Source organism: Elephas maximus, chromosome 15 (assembly GCF_024166365.1).
Source record: "Elephas maximus indicus isolate mEleMax1 chromosome 15, mEleMax1 primary haplotype, whole genome shotgun sequence".
Classification (NCBI taxonomy): Eukaryota; Metazoa; Chordata; class Mammalia; order Proboscidea; family Elephantidae; genus Elephas; species Elephas maximus.
In genome coordinates, this window is record NC_064833.1 from 60,564,605 (window position 1) to 60,587,406 (window position 22,802).

General features: G+C 39.5%; 1 protein-coding gene across 9 annotated transcripts in view; it reads left to right on the forward strand.

The window, feature by feature from the left end:
• PAG1 (phosphoprotein membrane anchor with glycosphingolipid microdomains 1) overlaps positions 1-22,802 on the forward strand; it is a 200,697-nt gene that overhangs the window by 170,238 nt on the left and 7,657 nt on the right. For all 9 annotated transcript variants that reach the window (XR_007513343.1, XM_049854473.1, XM_049854471.1 and 6 more), the window contains 3 exons: positions 1,933-2,029; positions 3,549-4,156; positions 11,946-12,005. Coding sequence is in view for 8 of the 9 variants with exons in the window: in XM_049854473.1 (XP_049710430.1) it covers positions 1,933-2,029; positions 3,549-4,156; positions 11,946-12,005 (765 nt within the window). In the remaining variant the exon portion in view is untranslated. The remainder of the gene's footprint in view (positions 1-1,932; positions 2,030-3,548; positions 4,157-11,945; positions 12,006-22,802) is intronic.

The following is a 22,802-nucleotide window of genomic DNA, read 5'->3' on the forward strand; positions in this document are numbered from 1 at the left end:
ACCAAGACCGTAACTAGAATGGGAAAAAATATGGGTTAAAGCCCTGCTAGAAACTTCATCTCCCTCTTAGAAAACAAGGGCAGCGTACATGTTGCGTAGCAACCAGATCTCTTGCCCCTCAGATTTGTGCAGAATCAGAAACGGTGGTGGTGTGCCCAAAGATGGCAACTGACCCCACTGCTTTGAATCTGTATCATTCTCCTCAGTCCTGGCAATAATCCAGTCTCACATATCAGGCCCCTGCAAGGGCTCACTACACCTCTAATGAGTCTCCCATTCCAGAGTGTGGACCCACAATTTTCCTCGTTCCAGTTATAGTTCCAGATCATCCAAATTTTAAAATTTGGGCCTGTTCCAGTTTTGCTTCATTGGCCATGATGGAACTGGTTCAAACCAGTTCGAAGCCCTGCTTCAGTGTGATGGATTAGTATGCTGTTATGGGCCCACCTGGGAGCCTTCTTTCCCCTCCCTCACATCCCCCTCCTTCCCACTTATAACATTATCTCTGTGAGATTAGCACACACATCTCAAGTTCCTGGCAACCTAGCACAGTGACTCACGTCGTAGGTGCTCATCGAATATGGGCTTCCATGAATTGAAACAGCTGACTTCCAATAAACTTTCAGATCATGACACAGGATGAGCTGTTTGCTATCTATTATTATTTAGAATTTGATTCCCAATCATGAATCAGTTTGCGAGGGCAGCTAGCCAAGATTCCCATGCCGTTTACATCAGAACTTTCCATATGGAGTCTGGTGCATGGTCCCACATGCATGCCCCCTCCTGGGCCACACAGGTCATGCATTCCATGAGAAAGGATGGAGGAGCAGATTATATCAGCAGCAGTGATTCAAGCTACTGCCCTTTATGACCCTTCGTAATGGCACCTTTGGAGCAGAAGGCACACAGCATGATTTTATAAGGAACCAAATTTGACATTCAGTGCTGACAGCCTAGTTTTGATTTATCAATTGTCAGACTTTAGTATGAAAGAAATTTACAGAAATACTTGAACTGCCAACTTGTTTTTGACTTCTCATATAGATTATAGCTATAGCTCAGTTTGGTATGTTATTATACACAGTATGTATGTGTTCTCAGCCAGCAGAAAATAAACCTTCAAGACCATTCTCCCCTCCAAATGTCCTGAATTTGTTTTTAAGAATAGAAATGTTTGGTAAGCTACTTTGTAGCATATGATTGTTTTTGAGAACCTTGAAGCCAGAAACTTGCCTGGTTATAAAATAGACTCAGACATTAGTGGAATATCTGTCTTTGACCAGACTAAGCCCATTCCTGATGAAGGGTGATGCTTTTCAGTGTTCTTCATATCATAGTGCACCTTTTGAAATAATAGCATTTTATAGTACCTGTGTTACAAGGGTAAGGCTGCTCTCTGCTGGAGACAATTTGACGTGCCTTTGGGGTTCTGGTTCTCTCCTTGAGCTAAGGGGATTGATATCTCATGACCTACCTGTAGCCATTTGTAGATCACCAGGTGATATGCAGATGGCCCTGGAAGATTCCCAGTAATGCTTAGATTCTAGGGCAGGAATGTCCTGTAATACTTTCTACACTGCTGGGCATGTGCTGTGTCTTCCCTTCTTCTCTGTCCAGTACAGTAACCATTTACCCCACGTGGCCACTCAGTACTTGAAATATGACTGGTACAGCTGAAGATCTCAATTTTTAACTTAATTTCAATTTAAATAGCCACATGTGTCTAGTTGCTCGTGTACTGTCAGATAGCACAGTTCGAGACTTTCCTGATGAATCTAACCAGATTTCTAGTGTTCTACATACAAGTCTTATGGGTTGAGTGGATTTTTGTTGGCGGTGGTAGTGATTTAATTTTTAGAAAAAGCCACATATATTCTTCTCTTCCACGTAGCCTAGATTCTTAGCAATGGTATGTGTTTGTGTTTGCAGACGTCAGACAAGGAGATGTTCAGCCATTCCGTTACTAGCCTGGCAACCGATGCACTTGCCAGCAGTGATCACAATGGAGCACTCACCAATGGCGACAGTAAGTTCTACAAAAATGTCAGCTTTCCACATAAGCCTCATCTCCTAAGAAAGTTATTGGGTTTCAAAAAATGTAGCTCAAAATCTGGGAAGTGGGGCCTTGCTCACTTTTAGTATTACTACCACTTATAGCAAAAATAATTTCATCTGGATGAATAATATAACATATTCACAGGTTTCAGGGATTAGGATCTGGACATATTTAGGGCTGATCGTTATTCTGCCTACCACAGAGACTAATTACGTTGCCTGAGATCATACAGCTAGTGAGTTGAAGATCTATAATTTGAACCAGAAAATCTTGAGTCCTGAGCTCCTGCTCTGAACAACTATGCCCATTTAATACATGATAGGCTCTTGCTCACAAATGTCACGACTATATTGCTTGACACTTTATGGAGTACAAAGCAATTTCACCGGAGGTGGGAGGTCATATTGTTACCAGATGGTTATAAGGAAACTGTGGATCAGCCAGTATTGGCCCCCAAGTCTTTAGACTCCAGTGCCCATCCCCGTCCACCATAACACAGCTGACTAGAGCCAGGGGCAAAAGTTCAGCTGCCTCCATGATGATTCAGTACTTAGAATACAGTGGTGTTATTGTTAAATTCAGAAGGGTTGAGTGATCCATTATCATTTTTCTAAATACCCCTTAGGGGCCCTATTTCTAATCCCCCCGAAGTAAGACACAGTAATTTAGTAACTTGCCGTCCACTGTGTAAGCACCATAAAGGCATGACTCTTTGTTTGTTTAACGATGTATCTTCAGCACCTTGAACAGTCCCTGGCACATAGTAGGCATTCAAAAGTATTTGATAAAGGGATAACAGAATGGCTTCACACAATAACATTTCTGTACCAATCCATGGGTTTCACATTTGGATTTTCTAATTTGAGATAGGAATGTTGAGGTGGAGAAGGATGCGGTGAGATGGAAAAAAGCCTTTAAAGGGGAACATGGGGTGTTAGGTCCCTTTGTAATACTGGTTTATGGGTACATGTTTACCCAGTTGTTCCCAATACGTCTGCCAAGTGAAAGTGACCTTTGAAAGGGGCTGTCTACCAGCTATTCCCCCCAAACAAGTGTAGGCCGGTAGAGTCTGGGAGAATGACCACCACGTATGTTCCCTTTTCTGGTGCCCAGCCTCATACCTTTCAGCCCCATCAAATGTCACTTTCATCCTCTGCCCGTAGTGGACACTCTGCCCACAAGAGGTCTCCTCAGGTATAACAATAAGTAATGAAATAACTGTGGGCTAAACTTATTAAAAAAAAAAAAACTTATAGCCAAGGTAATTTATTAAATGTTGTGTTGGAAGTATGTAATAGACAGCTTTGGTCTAAAACTGTGATTGAAATAAGACTATCAACTGACAGTCATGCATCTGTAATTTGCAGCCTGTGAGTCTAATCTAAAGTAAGCCTCTTTATGTAACCTAGCTTTATTTACATGATCTGATTCACTGCAATGATTATTTAAGGAGTTGTCTTCTCCAATTTTAATACTTCTACTGCTTTAGTTCTTTCAGAAGACAGTACAATGACCTGCATGCAACATTATGAGGAAGTAGAGACCTCAGCTTCTGATCTGTTGGACTCCCAGGACAGTGCAGGGAGGCCTTCAAAATGTCATCAGAGTCGGGAGTTGCCCAGAATTCCTCCTAACAGCACAGTAGACACAACGGTCAATGCTAGCAGTGTGGATGGGGACCAGAGTGGCGGAATGGAAGGCCCATATGAAGTGCTCAAGGATAGTTCCTCCCAAGAAAATATGGTAGAAGATTGCTTGTATGAAACGGTGAAAGAAATTAAGGAGGTGGGAGCAACTACACATCCGGATAAAGGCCACAATGGCAAGTCCAAGTCTATTACCACCTTGAAGGAACTTCCAGAGCCCCAGACCCAGGGCAAAATGGAGTTTGCTGAATATGCCTCAGTGGACAAAAACAAAAAATGCCGACAAAGTGCTAACTCAGAGATTGTTCTTGGAAGTTCACATGATCCAGAAGAGGAGACCCCACCACCTGTCCCTGTTAAACTTCTAGATGAGAAAGAAAACCTTCAGGAGAAAGAAGAGAGACCAGCAGATGAAGAAGGAGCCACTGAGGGAACCACTGAAATCAACAAGGTGGGCCCTGGCGTTTTTATTTTATGTGCTTCTATCATGACTAGGAATCTAACTAATCTTGAGGCTTTCCTTGCACATTGTTCTGGGAAATATATTCAAACACTTTTAAGTTTGTTGAACGATGACAGATGTTTTAATGTAAGCTGTGTTTGACTTTTTTCCCCCTCCAAGTAACAAAATAGTGAAAACATGTTTCTAAAATATTTCTCTCTCAGCTCCTTACTTGAATATTTTCTAATTTTTACATCAAGCTTAAATAGGGGCAAGTATTATCATCTTCGTTCCGAAGACCAAAAATTAAGTGGAGAGACTATCTCTTTGCCACACATTTAGCCTCTTCTGCATCTTGCTACCTCAAGCACGGTGACCTTCACCCTTCCACCATCCTAGAAATCAAAGCTTGAGGCATGTCAACAGTAAACCACTCACAGGTACCACTAACCAGTGGCCTTTGAGTTGATTCCAACTCATGGCAACCCCATGTGTGTCAGAGTAGAACTGTGCTCCACAGTATTTTCAATGGCTGACTTTTCAGAAGTATATTATCAGGTATTTCTTTCAAGACACCTCTGGGTGGGCTCACACCTCCAACCTTTCAGCTAGCAGCCGAGCACATTAACCATTTACTCCACCCAGGGACTCCCAGATTATATATGCTTTTTTTTTAATAATAATATTTTATTGTGTTTTAGGGGAAAGTTTACACAGAAAATTAGGTTCCCTTTTAACAAGTTTTGGAGTCCTGGTGGCACAGTGCTTAAGAGCTATGCTGTTAACCAAAAGGTTGGCAGTTTGAATCCACTGGCCCTTCCTTGGAAACCCTATAGGGCAATTCTACTCTGTCCTATAGGGTCACCATGAGTCAGAATTGACTCAACGGCAACAGATATTACGGGTTAACAATTTTTATACAAATTGTTCCGTGCCATCGATTACAATTTTTTTATAGTGTGTCAGCATTCTTATTATTTCCATTCTGTTCTGTTTCCCTTGATCTAGCTTCCCTTCCCCTCATTGCTGTCTCATCTTTGCTTTTGGGTAAATGTTCACAATTTGGTCTCATATAGTTAATTGTTTAAAGGAGCACGTTACTCATAGGTGATAGCGTTTAATAGCTTCAATTCCAAGTTCAAAGGGTATCTTAGGGTGATAGTCTCTGGGGTTCCTCTAGTCTTTATCGATCCAACAGGTCTGGCCTTTTTTAGGAATATGAGTTTTGTTCTACATTTTTCTTTCATTCTTTCTGGGACCTTCTATTTTGTCGCTGGTCAGAAAAGTCAGTAGTGACAGCCAGGCACCATCTAGTTCTTCTGGTCTCAGGTTTAAAGAGGTTGCGGTTTGTGTGAGCTATTAGTCCTATGAGCCTTTGATTTCCTTCATTCTCTTTTGCTCCATATGACTAGAGACCAATAGTTGTATCTTAAATGGATGCTCACAAGCTTTTAAGACCCCAGGTGCTACTCACCAAACTAGAATGTAGAGCATTATCTTTGTGAACTATGTTAGGCCAATTGACTAAGTTGTCCCCCAAGACTATGGTCCCATGCCTTTTGACCTAAGAAACCAATCCCACAGGTTGTTTAGATATGTCTAAGAAGCCTCTGTACCTGTGCCCCCATGTGGTTTGTTATGTATGTAGGTATATATGCAGCACATACAAACGTATGTACACATATGCCTACGGATACACCTCTGCATGCGCACGTATTTACTCACATATGCCTTCCTTTACACACATATGCATCTATATCTACCTATGTGACCACACACATGTTTTTTGGTTGTTATTACTGTTGTTGCAAAATTGTGTATATGTTATAGCATTTACTGAAATTTTCCCTTTTTCTCACATACTTCTTAGTGTCTTTACTTACCTTGGTCAGGTTATGCTAACTTCACCTATGATGATATATACTTTTAAGTAATATCAAGTAAACAGTTTCTAAACAATAACATATAACTCTTAAATTTAGATTATTAATTTAACAAGGCTCAAACATGTATTAACCATCCACAAGCCTTCTCTCTGTGTGTATGACAACTTGATATATGAGCTACATTAACTTGAACTTCACATCTCCAGTTGTCAAAGTCTTCTTGGGGTTTAACCAAGCTCAGTCTTCTTCAGGCCACTAATATCTAATTTCTCTCCTCTGCACAGAAAATATGAAGGTTCTCTTCTTCTGCTCTACTCTTGGTAGGAAGGGCAAGTAGTGGTTATCAGTAGAGGCATTAGAAAACTTTTGGAGTTCACAATCAAAAAGTAGACCCCAGCTATGGTTCCATATGTCAAACCATGAAAGTCACTTTTTGTAATTTTCAGTCCTCGTAGTGTTCTGAGAATGGAGTTCAACTGTTCATATTATCCATGAAATCCACTTTTGAGAGCACCAACCTTTTACGATAAATGTAAACTAATTTCAGATAAAAGTATTTATGAGCACATTCATAAAATGCAAAACTACGGTCTAGTTTTCTACCCTTCTTTTAACAAAAGGTAATAAAACCAATTTAGAGTTTATGCTGCGTAAGGCAGTTAAAGCTATTTTACTTACAATCATTTGAAAGATCAGAGGGTTAATTGCCCAATCACTTCTAGTAAGTAGTTCTCCAGATTTTTCATTAGAACCTGGAAACACCAACATAGGAACAAGATTACCTTTCTACAGTATAGTAAAATGAGTAATCCATCATCTCCATATAAACAGTCCTAATTTTAAGGCATTTAGAATATTGGAAATATTTAATATTCATTCTTTCAGTAAGAACATTTTATTAATGAGCACCTACTATGTGCCACGCATTCTTCTAGGTGCTTGGATTATACCAGTGAACAAACCATATAAGTGAATTAAAATCCCTGCCCTCATGGAGCTCACACTTTAGTAAGGAAAAATTAACATAAACATGATACCCAAGTAAATTATATGATATTTTAGAATATTTCAAAGTTTATAGGAAAAAATAGAACAGAATAAAAGGAATTGGAAAAGTGTGGTGGGATTACAAGCTTGACTAGGGTAGTCAGGGTATGCCTGGCTGTGAAGGTGACATTTGAGCCAAGAGTGAAAGGAGGCAAGGGAATGAGTTGTGCACGTTCTTGGGGAAGAGTAAAGGAAGCATAGGGAATGGCCAGTGTGAAGAACCTGAAGCTAAAACATGCCTGGCCTATTGGTGGAAGAGGAAAGGGACCGGTGTGGCTGGAGAGGAAAAGGAAAGGATAAGAGCAGTAGGGAAACAGGTAACCAGGGGCTTGATCCTATATAGGTTTGTCTTATAATCCGAGTAAAATTGGATCATTAGAGAATCTTAGGCAGAAAAATGGCCTAATCCAGCCTATGTGTTTAAAGGGTCACTCTGACTACAGTGTTGACATTAGACTATAGTACTGTAGTGGGACGAGGGTAGAGGCAAGCAGACCAATTGGGGGTGGCAGTTCCAGTAAACCAGGCAAGAGATGATGGTGGGTTGAATCAGGGCAGAGCAATGAAAGTAATGAGAGATTTGCTGAAAGATCAAGTATGAAAGAAGACATGAATCCTAGGTTTCGGTGTAAGCTACTGAAAGGATAGAATCACCATGAACTGAAGACTGGGGGCAGCAGATTTGGGGGAGATTGGGCATCAAGTGTTGGACTCGTTTCATTTAGGAAAAATACTGACATCCAGCTAGAGATATCAGATAGCAGCTGGGTAGATGAGCAGGGTTAAGAGGAAGGCCTCTGCTGGATTTGTACCTTTAAAAGTTGTCAGCAAAAATGTGGTTATTAAAGCTATGAGATCATTGAATGAGAGATTGTAAATAGGAACTAGAAAAGTCCCAAGGATAGAGGTCCGGGAAAGGAAAAGGACCCAGCAGAGCACACTAAAGTAGGAAAGAAAAGCAAGGAAGTGATGTGTCCTGGAAGCCAAAGTGAAGAGAGTGTCCAGAGAGGAAGGAATAGTCTATTGTGTCACATGCAGCTGACAGGTCAGGAAAGATGACGACTGAGAATTGATTGTCACACTAGTGATGTGATGGTGACTGGTGACCTTGACAAGAGCAGCTCATTGGCATGCTGGAGGCAGAATCTTGACTGAAATGGGTTGGAGAAAGAAAAAAAAAAAAAGGAGAAAAATTATTTGAGTGACTCACTTAGACAACTCTTTTTAAGAGGTTTTGCTATAAAAGAATAAAAGGTGAAGCTAGAAGAAAGGTTGATTTTGTTTCTTTTTTTTAAGATGGGAGAAATAATAGGATAGGAATGATCCCACATGAAGGGAAAAGCAGATGATGTAGACAAAATGGGAGACTTTCTGGAGCTGTTTCATGAGTAGATGCAGAGGAGGAAGGAGTCACCTAAAAGAGGAGCATAGAATGTGTATTTGTGGTAACGGAGGAAGGAGAAACACATGACCGCAGAGGCTGGTGGGGAATGGGTGTGGGGTAGGTGTTCAAAGAAATTTCTCTTCTGATTCCTTCAGTTTTCTCAGTGAACTAAGAAGCAAAGTCATTAGCTAAGAGTAAAGATGGGTGAGAAGGTATTGAGGTTGGGGAGAGAGAAGATGTGACATAGACAGCTAGGAGAGTGGAGGATGGATATATGAGGGAAACATAGTACCATAGGGAGCAGCATTAAGGACTCCCTTGAGGACTGTGCTCACCAGTGAGCAGGGAGTTGAACATTTAAAGTGGCGATTATGATGGTTGACTATGGAGTTGAAGCTAGATAATACAAAGAACATCAAGAAGGTGATACATTGAATGGATACATTGACAAGGTGGTTGGATCCCAGTAGTGTGGAAGGATTGTTGAGTTGGGTTATAGAAGGAATAAACTGGAACCATGGCAGCTGGTCCAAAAGGAGGTTGTAGTTGATGATAAGTGAAAGTCTAGGATGTAACTATTGAGAGTGAGTGGTGAGGTCAGGTGGAGGACAAGGTTAGTGGGGGAGAAGTCAAGGAACTGACAGACAGGGTTTGGAAGGATACATGTTTGTTCAAATCACCAAGAATTAAAACAGGAAATGAGCTAGAGAATCAATGAGGGGCCAAAGTCCTTGAGAAATGGTGGGAGGGATAACCAGCCTGGGGTAAAGCGTAGTGGGTGATACAGGTCGGTAGCACACTGGGAGTTGTAGGGGAGAAAGGAAGAAGGATGGCCTGGGAATGACTGAGGCCATGTCCTGGCTACATGGTACAAGGATGCCAGGAGGAACACCAACCACTTGCAAAGGACAGCTGGAAAAGCAGTGTATTCAGCAGGGAGAGCCAGGCTTTCGTTAGTCAAGAAAGTGATGCCAAAATTCAGATAAGAGAATGCAGATATTGTGCAGTAAAAAAAAAATTTTAAATATGGCCTACTATATAATGAACTTCATCCTTTTTTTTCTTTGTAGATGTATTAAAATTTTTTAAATACCCAAAATTAGTTATATGGCATTTGCCAAGTTTACACATCTCAGATTTTTCACAAATTGCATAATTTTAGCTTTTTCTTGGAATTTTTTTACTTTTCCTCAGAATGTGTTAATAGCGCCTTAAGACATGTTTAATTAAAAAAAAAAAAAATCCAGAGGCTTGATAAGCTTATTTGTTTGTATTGAAACTGACATAAAGCATACGACATTTCTTAAGCACTCAAGAACATTATCTAATTGCACCTCGCAGTAAAAGTTGTTTTTAAAAAAATCTTTCCTAGATATTGTTACAAAGAAGTGTATTCCCATAGACTTAACTTGTCACTCAAACCACTCTTAAGAGAACTTTATTTGTGGGGACAGGAACTTGACTGATGTGGTTAACATTTTGAAGAATTAATTAAATAATGATACCCCCAGGGCCACATTTAACTTTATTCAGAGGGAAAGTGGTCCCCAGCTAAAGCAGCAGCAGATCTTGCTGGGGGTTACCTGCACAGACCTGTCTAACGCATGTCCAGGGCTGGCCTCAAAAGATAGAACTGCAGTGTCCTTTTAAAAAGTGGTAAGTGAATGAATAATAGATATGTTTAATGATTTGGGCTGTGTCAGTTGTATTTAGTAAGTATTTTTCTGGATTGAACTGTACAATCAAAAGAAAACCACTTAAGGATTTTTATGCTAAATTTCACTGCCAATATGCCATCTGTTCCATTTGTGACACCACCAAAAAATAGTGTTGCCTTCATCTTTGCCCATCTAGGTATTTGTCTAATTCATGAATTACATCACACATTTGATTTTTATTTGGTAAGGAAAAAACAAACTTCTCGTGATACTCAAGGGTCTGTCATTCGGTGTTAATGTTCCACCTTTATCTCAAATCACTGTGTTTGCCTTAAGTACAATTCTGTTCACATTTGAGTAGTCTTCATGAGCTTCAACTTCATATTCAGTCAGCTGGGTCACACCAAAATATGGAGCTCAGAACACGGTATGTGTTAGGCCCATTCACAGACGTAGACGTTCCTTTGGCGTGAGGACACTGCTTGTGACAAATCCAGAATTTTCTCAGGCTTGACCTTTCAAATCCATAGGCTTCCTAAAAATCATCAAGAGCCATCCGCTTATCATTTAATTCAAGGTGTGTGTGTCCACCCTTTGTGTTTGCCAGCCATCCACACTCAGGCTGTGTTGTTTCATATCCTGTGCGTGACTTGACTTTGGAAATGACACTCTGACTTGCCTGGGGAAACCCTTCTCCAGCCTGTCAAGAGGAAATTGTCTAGTATCCAGTTTGTCCAACCACATGTGCATAACATGTTTATCAAATAAGTTGAGCAGATTTGCACATTAAATTTATTTTACTGAGGGAGAACCCTGCATGATTTTACTTGTTAGAGCAAATTCAACAAATTCTTCTGTGTCTCAATGTTTTCAATTCTTTTTATCAGTAATCAGTTAGATTTTTGATCAACGCTAAGTAAGAATAAGAATGATAGGACTTGAAAATCCCTTGGCCTGGATAGAGCTGGGTGTTGGAGGGGTAGTTAAGTATATAAGGATGGTTTGCCAAAGGAAGAACCTTTGGGGAAAGTCTTAAAATGTTTATTTGGGGGTTTTGTTTACATCTGGGAAGGTTTAAATAAATCCTTATTTTAACAGGACAAATTTATTTGCGGGAGGAGGGGGGTGCTACTAGACATCCTCTCAAGGTCTTTTAATCCTGACATAAAGTGTGACTCTTATTCTCTTCCGTGACAATTTCAGAGTCCGATTTCCTTTACAAAGCAAATTAGGCATATTTCCTGATTACCGCATCACCTAGCTCCCCCTCTCCAACAGTTCAGAGACTGGTTCTTCCCAGCAAATTGAATAATTATCTTGCAGAATATTCTTACCCTGTTCATATTATAAGAAACACTGAACAATCAACCTGTTCCCCTTTGCACTAATCATATTTCACAAAATGTGAGTTGATTTCGATATTAGCTTTGAAAAGTTTCCAGATAACTCGAGGATCTTTCTGATAACTAATACAAACTGTGGAAATATAAAATTCAGGCATTTGATTTTTTTTTTAAAAAAAAAAGTATTTTTTTTTTTTTTTTAGTAGCCTAAATAATTATTTGGCTCATTTGTACCTACAGATTCAAATATAAAATTACAAGAAATTTCTGTAAGTGTAATACTACTAGGCATCAAAAAGATCACACAATAGATTTTGTGTTTATTTCTCAAATGCTTCACATAATTTCTTTGTGTTTACATCCCAAATACATAAAAAATAATTTGAAAACATTTTTACAGACATATCAAAAAATATGCAAAAAAAAAAAGTTGAATTAATAGCTTAAAACTACTTTCTTTTGTTCTGTGTTTGTTCTCAGAGATTTAGTTCACTGTCATACAAGTCTCGAGAAGAAGACCCAACTCTTACAGATGAAGCGGTAAGTTTTGTTTCCTTTTAAATGACCAGAAAGCTCCTGTAATAAAGAATAGGGCCTCTGTCCTTGAATAAATGCACTGTAATTTTACCCTTTGTCTAAAAAAGCTAAAATACTCCCTTAAACTTATGTTTGAGATCAAGGTTTGGGGATGTTGGCTTTATAATGACTCAGAGGGAGATAGAGTGACTGGCGTCGGATAAGACAAGAAGGAAGATAGAATGACCAGATCAGCTAAGTAAAAGAAACTGAGTGGGAAGGAAAGATCAGAAAAAAAAAAAAAAATACAGAAAGGGGGGTGAAAATGGGGATGAGAAATTTAAGTATGGGAGCCTTAGCAGCCAGGGAGCCCACATTAGAAGGAAATGAATGTTGAGTTAGAAGATACAGGAAATTGTGACAGGTGAGCATAGGGAACTTGATCTAACCTGAGAGAGAGAGAAGGAGACAGGCTTAGTGAGGAATTTGGATTCAGAGAGCAGGTAATTTCAGGAAGTTGATTCCAGGCTAGAGCTGGGGTCAGACATACAGCCAGCAAGAAAGGATTGCATATTTCTTGGCACCAGGGGTGAAAATTCACTGGTTGAACTCTCAGTGAATAATGAAAATTGCAACAGCCAATAGATATGTTATTATGTCAAGCTAGGCACAGACAGACATGAACACCTTAATTTATCTAGCTTCATACTGCTTGTATCTGGGATTCCTATCATAGGAAATTCTGTACATGTAAAAAATGATGTGTATATGCAGGTACATCGCTTCTATGACTCTGAGTAAAGTATTGAAATGGGACAATAGACTACAGTCGCACACTGAAAGTTCAAGTAGCAGCGTGCTTTCCTTAGGTGATATTTGCCACCTCTGCCCATGTTCCCTGCCGCAGGGAATGAATCTGCCACCCATCTACCTTTTTACATAAGCCAAAACCCTGTAAATCATCCTTGACACTCATTTTCCTCACTGCCCTCACACCTAGTCGGTAACTAAGCTTTTTCAGTTCTACTCCAAACTTTTTCTTTCACACACCCACCTCTCTCCATCTCCACTGTGGCCAGCCCCCACTAGACCACAGAAGTACCCTCCTACCAGGTCTCTTAGCAGCTTCTTTTGTCTCTTTCCAGTCCATCCTCCACACTATAGCCAGAATTACCTTTTTAAAAAAAGCATAAATTAGGACCAATTAAGCCAACTGGACATATTATCAGGAGGGCTTAGTCCCTGGAGAAGGACATCATGCTTGGTAAAGTAGAGGGTCAGTGAAAAAGAGGAAGACCCTCAATGAGATGGATTGACACAGTGGCTGCAGCAATGGGCTCAAGCCCAACAACTATTGTGAGAATGGCACAGTACCAGACAGTGTTTTGTTCTGTGGTACATAGGGTCACTATGGGTCAGAACTGACTCAATGGCACATAACAAAAACGACGTGCCAACTGGGGAGCCCTGGTGGTACAGTGGGTAAGTGTTCAGCTGCTAACTAAAACGTTAGGAGTTCCAATCCACCAGCTGCTCCTTGGAAACCCTGTGGGCCAGTTCTACTCTGTCATATAGGGTTGCTATGAGTCAGAATTGACTCAACAGCAACAGGTTTGGTTTTGTGCTTTTTTAAGCCAGCTGGGTGGCACAGTTTGCGCTTGACTAAGCCTAAAGGTTGGTGGTTCAAGCCCACTCAGCAGCACCAAGGAAAAAAGGTCCAGCGATCTGCTTCCTTAAAGGTTATACCCAAGAAAACCCTGTGGAGCAATTCTACTCTGTAGCTTATTGGGTCACCATGAGTCAAAATTGATTCGAGGACAATGGGTTTGGTTAAGCCAACTAAGGAAACTTGATCCCATCTGAAACCAAAAAACAAAATATATAGGAGAGCTGTAAACTAATTATTTAAAATAAATTGAGGCTGTGTAAAATTTTAAATTATTTTTCTTCTTACCTAACATTTGTTAGTTGTTTTTGACAATAGGACCTATTTACATTGATGAATTTTTAATATAAAATAAAGAACTGTGATTCACATACATTAAGAAGAAGATTTAGGAAAGTAAATATGGAAATCATTTATTTTTATATTCACATAATAAAATATTATACAATCCAAACTGGGAATTGAGTTTTAAGCACAATTACCCTAATTTAACAGAGTGATGGAGAAAGGGTTGTTTATAAAAAGAAAAGAAATAGGAAAAAGGAAAAGGGTAATTTATGAGAACATAATAACAATTCACAGAGCAAGTAATAAAGATGAAAGATTTTAAAAAGAGAAAAATTGAAAGTTAAATAGCAAGGGAACTTGAAGAGAAACCTGTATACAAATTAGAAATAATAGCCATAGAAGATAAATATTCAAAAGGAATATCGGAAGACTTGAAAAGCTTTTATAAAAGCAGAAATATATTATTATTCCCTCTACACACTAGGTTTATGCTTATTACAGGTTAATGAAAGAGCCTGTAAAAAGAGTATAAAGGCCAAGAAGACCCAAGATTCTTATGAAGAGTGGGTAGCATAAATGGCAGGGATTGTGAGGAAGGAAGGAGAGAAACAGAAATGGTCATGAGGGGCCATTTTCACAATACAGGTGAAAGTATTTTTGTCCTCTCTGATGTACCCTCAAAGGTGAAGAATAAATACCTAACATACTGGTTCCCCTCATCACTGTCATCCATGATTTCACTCTTTATAATCTGTCCACATTTTTGGCTCGGACTACTTGGAATAATGAGTTCCACGTGTTTGCTACTAACTAGTTTTTTTTTTTTTTTTTAATTCCTCAATTTGAAGAAATTATAGTTCTAATTTGAGAGCCATTTCTCCATTAAAACCACTAAGGTGAGAGAGAATGTTAACTTAATATTCATCAGAATGATCAGGTCAACATGGCAAGTTTTCCAAAGATTATTTCTATGATTCCAAATGCTTGGATTGTCAAGGACTAGAAAAATCCAGCTACCAGCACAGAATTTCCATTAATGGTGGTGGAGTAATTTGGAAACAGGTAGTAGTGATGGTTGTACACCATGATGAATAATAACCACTTTCACTGAATTGTACATGTAAAAAAAAAGTCGAATCAGCAAATGTTATATATATTTTTACCACAATAAAAATTAATGCATTAATTAATTAAACAACTGAGCCACCAGTGGGCAGTGACAAGGTCTCATACAAATGACCATTAACATGAAGCAGCCTTATCTTAAGTTTCTGAGGCCAGCTGAAAACTTCTTCCGTAGTCTGTGAGATATGTGAAAGCAGGAAGACATCTCTGGGCAATTGGGAGGCCACACATCTGTCAGGAAGCATGTCCATTTATTTCCTGGGTATTTGAATGACTCATTCACTATTGCAAAAATAAGCATAGGCAATGAAGGAGATTTTTACTTATTTCTAGTCATGATTTCTAACAATAAACATAAAAAAAAAATCAGTCCTAGGACTTGATCTATTGTTAACAAAGAAAATTAAATCCATTTTGATATTAAAGGTAGTATAGGATGTATTAGTGAGACAGAGTAGGTGCCCTTGGGAAATTACCTCCTCTTATAATTTTTTTTTTTTACCATAGGAAAGACCATCTCAGAAGGTGATGGTCTCTAAATTTCATTTCTTGGTTGCTTGCAGATAAAAATGAATTCTCCCACTAAAGAAAATAAACCCAGTCTATAAATATATATTTAACCAATAACATGCAACTAAGTAAAAAAATAATAATACTGTTACACATACATAATGTACTGCCAATTGGAATACCAGGAAGTAGTCTTCAGGCCACTTTGATGCAGGAAGAGTTGAACAGTTAAATCCAGTGTTTTTCACACTTTAGTGGACACCAGAATCAGCTGGTGGATTTGTGAAACACAGATTGCCACCCTACACACACACACACACACACACACATACGCATGATTTCTGAATCAGTGGATCTGGAGTGCTGCCCTAGAATTTGTGGTTCTAACAATTTTCCAAATCCTGCTGCTTCTGATCCAAGACCCACACTTTGAGATTGACTGCCCTTTTTCAGGTGAAATATTATTCTGATATGAAATCAAATAAAACAAGATGTTCTGGTCAGGCTCTGGGGCTTCTGAAAGTTCCCACTCTGCCTGCCCTCTTCAAGTTCATCAGCAAACCTCAAGAGCACTCATTTTTTATGTAATTATGCAAATATGACTGGTCTAATTAATAAAGTCATATAAATGTAAATATAGCTAAGTAATAAAAAGACAACCCAATTAAAAAATGAGCAAAGGGTCTGAACAGACATTTCTCCAAAGAAGTTATACCAAAAATAATGGCCAATAAGCACATAAAAGGTGCTCAACATCGTTAGCGATCCAAAAAAACCCATTACTATCTAGTTAAATCTGACTCCTAGTGACCCTACAGGACAGAGTAGAACTGCCACATAGGATTTCCAAGGAGCGCCTGGTGGATTTGAGCTGCTGACCTTTGGGTTACCAGCTGAACTTCATTAGCCTTCAGGGAAATGTAAATCAAAACCACAATGAGATACCACTTCACACCCACTAGGATGGCTATAGTAAAAAAGACAGATAACAGATAAGAAGTGTTGACAAGGATGTGGGGAACTTGGAACTTTCATTCACTGCCAGTGGAAATGTAAAATAAAGTAGCCACTTTGGAAGACTGTCTGGCAGTTCCTTAAAAGACAAGGCATATTGCCCAAGAGAAATGAAAATTTATATCCAGAGGTGGTGCCAAGACAGCAAAGTAGTCAGACACTTTTGGCAAACCTTCTTATAGCAAAGACCTGAAAAAACAAGTGAAACGATTATTCTTATGACAAGCTAGGAGCCCTGAACATCAAAGGCACACTTAGAAAACAGACTTAGTGGCAGGGGGAGGGAGAGATGGTTCAGAAGTGGAGAGGAGTTGGCAGACCTGAATCACTGGGAAACCTCAGGCACCATTCCTGGGAGCGACAGCAGGGGGCTGGTGGTAGCGTTCAGCCACAGTTTCCTCAGGGAGAAACAGCCAGCCGCACAGCCTACACACCACCAAAACCAGAAAAGAACGGGGCTGCCAGCAAAAGCTAAGTACTTGCATATATATTACTATGCACCCCCACTCCCAAGCCAGCTTCAGTGGCTGTCCACATCCCCGGGCCTGAGATAGGTCCTGCTGTGCACTCTGAGCCATTCTCCTGGCCACAGAGAAGGAATAAATTCACAACTGGGAGAAAAGATAATCTGTCAGCTCCACTGACACTGGGAGCTCAGGACAGAAGCAGCTTCTGTCCAGGCATAAATGGTCCGTGGGCTTTGAATACCTTTCCCCTCTGCATGGACCTGTGTGGGTGTATTTCAGGAGAATAGACCCACATTGGCAGACTGCAGCTGTTTCACCTGTGTGGTGGAGAAGCGGGTGTTTGATGTTTGACACCTCTTTGCCTATTAAACAGGGTCCTCACCTACCCACATCAGGGGCCTAAGGACTGGTAGCTACATTCAGGTCACCCAGCCACCCACAACAGGGGCCCAAGGATAACTGGTATTTTACCAGTCCTTACAATCAAAAGTATTAGGTGCCAGTGGTCCATGTGCAGAACACACCCACCTGTGCGCTGTAGGGAACGGGGATGTACTTTCCTCACAGACACTTGGGGACAGTTGTCAGCCCCCTGCCTTGTTCAGAGCATAGCCCCCTGCCTTGTTCAGAGCATGACCCCCTGCTGCAACCAGATACAGGCACCTACACCAATCATCCCTGCCCCTCTAAGACTGTAGGACACAGCCTGTACCACACACTTGATGACCAACTACCTGGACATCTGAGCTGAATCCATACAGACAAGTGAATAGACTCCTAGGCTCATATACCTGATAACAGTTCTAGCCATATGGTGACAGGACATTAGAGTGTCAAAGGCGAAAATAATCAAGCTAGCTCACTCAAACAACCTGTTTGGGCATATCAAAAGAAAACAAAGCAGGAAGCTAGGATACAGTAAGCAAACATGAAATAAACATACAATAACTTATAGATGACTCGGAGACAACAGTCAGTATCAAATTACATAAAGAAGCAGGCCATGATCACTTCAACAAATTCTCAAAACAAAGAAGGGATCTTCTGGATGAAGGTGCTTTTCTGGAATTACTGGATGCAGAATACAAAAGATTAATATACAGAACTCTTCAAGACATCAGGAAGGAGATCAGGCAATACACAGAACAAGCCAAGGAACACACAGATAAAGCAGTTGAAGAAATTAAAAAGGTTATTCAGGTACGTAATGAAAAATATAATAAGCTGCAAAAATCCATAGAGAGACAGCAATCAGAAATTCAGAAAATGAACAATAAAATTACAGAGTTAGACAACTCAATAGAAAGTCAGAGAAGCAGAATTGAGCAAGTGGAAGGCAGTATTGGTGAGCTTGAAGATAAAGCACTTGTAACCAATATATTTGAAGAAAAATCAAATAAAAGAAACCCAGCCACCCTAAGAAACATGTGGGACTCTCTCAAGATCAATAACCTATGAGTGACTGGTGTACCAGAACAGGGAGGGATAACAGAAAATATGGAGAGAATTGTTGAAGATTTGTTGGCAGAAAACTTCCCTGATATCATGAACAAGGCAACGATATCTATCCAAGATGCTCATCGAACTCCACGTAAGGTAGATCTTAAAAGAAAGTCACCAAGACATATTTTGATCAAACTTGCCAAAACCAAAGATAAAAAGAGAATTTTAAGAGCCGCTAGGGATAAACAAAAAGTCACCTATGAAGGAGAGTCAATAAGAATAAGCTCGGACTACTCAGCAGAAACCATGCAGGCAAGAAGGCAATGGGATGACTTATGTAAAGCATTGAAGGAAAAAAAACTGCTAACCAAGAATCATATATCCAGCAAAAATGAAGGCAAAACTAGGACATTCCCAGATACAGAGAAGTTTAGGGAATTCTTAAAAACCAAACCAAAACTACAAGAAATACTAGAGGGAGTTCTCTGGTTAGATAATCAATAATATGAGATATCAACCGAAGACTAAAATACTAGACAGAGCAATCAGATGTCAACTCAGATAGGGAAATCACAAAAATTAATCAAGATTAAAAAAAAATGCTCAAAACAGAGAAATGGCAATATCATTATGTAAAAGAAGACAACATTAAAACGATAAAGAAGGACTAAGAAATGTAGTCATAGATCTTTCATATGGAGAGGAAGACAAGGTGATGTAAAGAAATAAAAGTTAGGTTTAAACTTAGGAAAATAGGAGTAAATATTAAGGTAACCACAAATGAGACTAACAATCCTACTAATTAAAATAAAATACAAGAAAAAAATAGAGACTCAGCGGAAACAAAATCAACAACAACGAATAAGAGGAAAAGAAAACGTATAAATTTTTCAGCACAAAAACATTAAGTGAGAGAAACTGTCAACAACACTCAAAAAAAGACATCAAAGTGACAGTACTAAACTCATACCTATCCATAATTACACTGAATGTAAATGGACTAAATGCACCAATAAAGAGACAGAGAGTGGTAGAATGAATTAAAAAACACTATCCATATATATGTTGCCTACAAGAAATATACCTCAGACTTAGGGACACAAACAAACTAAAACTCAAAGGATAAAAAATATATATCAAGCAAACAACAATCAAAAAAGAGCAGGAGTGGCAATATTCATTTCTGACAAAATACACTTTAAAGTTAAATCCACCATGAAGGATAAGGAAGGACACTATGTAATGATTACAGGGACAATATACCAGGAGTATATAACCATATTAAATATTTATGTACCCAACAACAGGGCTGCAAGATACATAAAACAAACTCTAACAGGTTTGAAAAGTGAGATAGCTCCACAATTATATTAGAAGACTTCAACACACCACTTTCGGTGAAGGACAGAACATCCAGAAAGAAGCTCAATAAAGACACGGAAGACCTAAATGCCACAATCAACCAACTTGACCTCACAGACATATACAGAACACTCCACCCCAAAGCAGCCAAGTATACTTTCTTTTCTGGTACACGTGGAACGTTCTCTAGAATAGACCACATATTACATCATAAAGCACGCCTTAGCAGAATCCAAAACATTGAAATATTACAAAGCATCTTCTCTGACCATAAGGCCATAAAAGTAGAAATCAATAACAGAAAAAGCAGGGAAAAGAAATCAAACACTTGGAAACTAAATAATACCCTGCTCAAAAACAACTGGGTTACAGAAGACGTTAAGGCTGGAATAAAGAAATTCATAGAATCCAATGAGAATAAAAACACTCTGTCAGAACCTTTGGGACACAGCGAAAGCAGTGCTCAGAGGTCAATTGATATCAATAAATGCACACATCCAAAAAGAAGAAAGGGCTCAAATCAGAGAATTATCCCTACTGCTAGAATAGAGAGCAACTAAAGAAACCCTCAGGCACCAGAAGAAAGCAAATAAAAATTAGAGCAGAATTAAATGAAATAGGGAACAGGAAAACAATTGAAAGAGTTAACAAGACCAAGAGCTGGTTCTTTGAAAAAATTAACAAAATTGATAAACCATTGGCCAAACTGACAAAAGAAAAACAGGAGAGGGAGCAAATAACCTGAGTAAGAAATGAGTTGGGTGATATTAAAACAGACCCAAGTGAAATTAAAAGAATCATATCAGATTATGACGAAAAATTTTACTCTAACAGATTTGAAAACATAGAAGGAAGAGATGAATTTCTAGAAACACACTGTCTACCTAAACTAACACAAACAGAGGTAGAACAACTAAATAAACCCATAAGAAAAGAAGAGACTGAAAAGGTAATTTAAAAAACCCCAACAAAAAAAAAGCCCTGGCCCCAATGGCTTCACTGCAGAGTTCTACCAAACTTTCAGAGAAGAGTTAACACCACTACTACTAAAGGTATTTCAGAGCATAGAAAATGACGGAATACTCCCAAACTCATTCTATGAAGCCAGCGTATCCCTGATACCAAAACCAGGTAAAAACACCACAAAAAAAGAAAATTACAGACCTATATCCCTCGTGAATTTAAATGCAAAAATCAACAAAATTCTAGCCAATAGAATTCAACAACATATCACAAAAATAGTTCACCATGACCTAGTGAGATTCATACCAGGTATGCAGGGATGGTTCAACATTACAAAGACAATTAATATAATCCATCATATAAATAAAACAAAAGATAACAACTACATGATCTTATCAATTGATGCAGAAAAGGCCTTTGACAAAGTTCAACACCCATTCATGATAAAAACTCTCAGCAAAATAGGAATAGAAGGAAAATTCCTCAATATAATAAAGGGTATTTCTACAAAGCCAACAGCCAACATCATCCTAAATGGAGCCTGAAAGCATTCCCCTTGAGATTGGGAACCAGACAAGGATGCCTTTATCACCACTCTTATTCAACATTGTGTTGGAGGTCCTAGCCAGAGCAATTAGGCTAGATAAAGAAATAAAAGGCATCCAGATTGGTAAGGAAGAAGTAAAAGTATCTCTATTTGCAGATGACATGATCTTATACACAGAAAACCCTAAGGAATCCTCAAGAAAACTACTGAAAGTAATAATTCAGCAGAGTATCATGATACAAGATAAATATACAAAAATCAGTTGGCAGGGGACATCTAAGTCAATTGGCATAATAAAATTTATTAAGAAAACATTCTGCATCCCACCTTGGAGAGAGGCGGCTGTGGTCTTAAACGCTAGCAAGTGGCCATCTAAGATGCATCAATTCGTCTCAACCCACCGGGATCAAAAGAGAATGAAGAACAAGGACACGAGGTAAATTAGGACCCCAAGAGACAGAAAAGGCCTTATAAACCAGAATACATCAGCCTGAGACCAGAAGAACTAGATGGTGCCTGGCTACAACTGATGACTGCCCTGACAGGGAACACAGCAGGGAACCCCTGAGGGAGCAGGAGAACACTGGGATGCAGACCCCAAATTTTCATATAACCAGACTTAATGGTCTGACTGAGACTAGAAGGACCCCAGTGGCCATGACCCCTAGACCTTCTGTTGGCCCTGGACAGGAACCATTCCTGAAGCCAACTCTTCAGACATGGATTGGACTGGACAATGGGTTGGAGAGGGATACTAGTGAGGAGTGAGCTTCTTGGATCAGATGGACACTTGAGACTATGTTGGCATCTCCTGCCTGGAGGGGAGATGAGAGGGTGGAGAGGGTTAGAAGCTGGGGAAATGGACAGGAAAAGAGAGAGTGGAGGGAGAGAGCGGGCTGTCTCATTAGGGGGAGAGTAATTGGGAGGTGTATATGGGTTTTTATGTGAGAAACTGACTTGATTTGTGAACTTTCACTTAAAGCACAATAAAAATTATAAAAAATAAAAAAGAGAACATTCTGCATCCCACTTTGGAGAGTGACATCTGGGGTCTTAAATGCTAGCAAGTGGCCATCTAAGATGCATCAATTGGTCTCAACCCACCTGGAGCAAAGGAGAATGAAGAACACCAAAGACACAAGGTAATTATGAGCCTAAGAGACAGAAACGGCCACATAAACCAGAGACTACATCAGCCTGAGACCAGAAGAACTAGATGCTGCCCTGCTACAACCGATGACTGCCCCGACAGGGAACACAACAGAGAACCCCTGAGGGAGCAGGAGAGCAGTGGGATGCAGACCTCAAATTCTCATAAAAAGGCCAGACTTAATGGTCTGAGACTAGGGCCCTGGAGGTCATGGTCCCCAGGCCTTCTGTTAGCCCAAGACTGGAACCATTCCAAAGCCAACTCTTCAGACAGGGATCGGACTGGA